Below are 1,733 nucleotides of genomic sequence, written 5' to 3'. Positions count from 1 at the left end.
TCAATATCGGTATCGGACATTTCTCAAAGTTGTAATATCGGTATCGTATCGGAAGTGAAAAAGTGGTATCGGGACATCCCTAATAATTACTCAAGTAAAGTACAGATACCCAAAAATTCTACTTAAGTACAGTAACAAAGTATTTGTACTTAGTTACTTTACAACTCTGAAAATCACACAATACACAACAGTAGTTTGATTGCAAATAAACAACATATAAACAGGACAACAGTGTGAATGCTGACTCAGCTTTTATACAATAAATGGAATAAACAGAACTAAACAAACCAAACCAACTACTGATTCTGATTTAAGTATCTCRGTGCTGCACACGTTTATAAAACCGTGGAGTGAGGTAAAACACAGAGGTGCATTGTGGGTCGCCTCTGATGAAAACTGAGCTGTGGACTCTTTGTGTCTTCAGACAAGAATTTCAGGTTCTTCACAACAGAACTGTGTCACATTTAAAAGGTCACAAAGAAAAAAACCTGGGAGGTTAACTTTATTTTTCAGTTCAATTATTAAACAGATAAACACGTTAAATATTAACTCATGTMCTTTTTAAACTGATGGTGGGTTTAATAATAACACTTTTAGAAAAGCGCAGAACTGATGTGAAAAATGTGTGAAGATACTGATAAAAGATGTAAAAAAGTTGGGGGTCTTACCTCGGCTCTTTGCTCGTAGACTTCGGGCCAGTTCGGCTCAAGAGTGATGACTCGGTTTAACTCGTATAAYGCCAAGTCAGCATTCTTTATGTCCTGGCACGGGGAAGCAGGCACGTTTTGTTTAGAACAAACCAAARAAGTGTTTTAATACAAACAAAACATTGCAAAAATAAATAAAGAGAAACGTTATTTTATTTAATTATTTATTTAATAATGCTTTTATTTAATCTTTAATAAACCAGGCAAATTGCACTGAGATGGTGGATCTCTCTGGGCCTGAAGGCAACAGTTTTAACCACTGAGCCGTCGTGTAATGCCTTTAGAATGAGTCACACAATAAAATAAACTAAATAAATCTAAATAAACTGCTTTAAACTGATGCATTCTGCAGCAAACACTCACCTGGAGRCTTTTCTTTCCATAAGCTATCCCTCTCCCATAGATGGCACTGACCAACTCTGGATCACTCTGCAACATGAACAAATCACATTCAGTAAAATTAACTCTAAAAGCACAAATAAAAAAMTAAAAAAATCAGCTGTGTGTCATGTAGTGACGGTAAATTACCTGTAGTAAGAGTGAGAAATGTTTAATGGCTTCATCATAAAGACCATTGCCGATCAGAACGTAGCAGATCGCTGCAAACAATTAGTGATTAAAATGTTCATTAATCAGGGACAGCACAATGTTACACAATAAAAACCAAACTGTTGCTTTAAACAAAAGTTTATAAGACACTGGCTCATTTTTTTTAAAACAGCAAAAATAGAATTAAACAGTCCCTTCCAACAAACAGTGACTTATTATAACTAGTGACAAGAGATGCACAAAGATGCATATTAATATATATAAAAGAATGAATTATCCAGCTAAAACAAAGTGTTTACATGTTGTTTTTGTTTCAGCCACTCTAAAATCTGTCCATGTTTTATTGTTGATGGTAAACTGGTCCAAATATGAGGCCCTCTAAACCAGGGCTTCTTAACCTTTGACCTCAAGGCCCAATTTATTGAACACAAAGTGACACGAGGTCCAGTCAGACATTACTTATGTATGGATCAAAAT

General features: G+C 35.0%; 1 protein-coding gene across 2 annotated transcripts in view; it reads right to left on the bottom strand.

The window, feature by feature from the left end:
• Positions 1 to 1,733, bottom strand: part of ttc13 (tetratricopeptide repeat domain 13) — a gene marked incomplete in the record, with an annotated part of 30,708 nt that overhangs the window by 18,758 nt on the left and 10,217 nt on the right. For both annotated transcript variants that reach the window (XM_014031299.1, XM_014031300.1), the window contains 3 exon segments: positions 669 to 761; positions 1,071 to 1,136; positions 1,236 to 1,306. In XM_014031299.1, the coding sequence (XP_013886753.1) occupies positions 669 to 761; positions 1,071 to 1,136; positions 1,236 to 1,306 (230 nt within the window).

Source organism: Austrofundulus limnaeus, unplaced genomic scaffold (assembly GCF_001266775.1).
Source record: "Austrofundulus limnaeus strain Quisiro unplaced genomic scaffold, Austrofundulus_limnaeus-1.0 Scaffold1219, whole genome shotgun sequence".
Classification (NCBI taxonomy): domain Eukaryota; kingdom Metazoa; phylum Chordata; class Actinopteri; order Cyprinodontiformes; family Rivulidae; genus Austrofundulus; species Austrofundulus limnaeus.
This window is presented reverse-complemented; position numbering and strand designations above follow the sequence as displayed.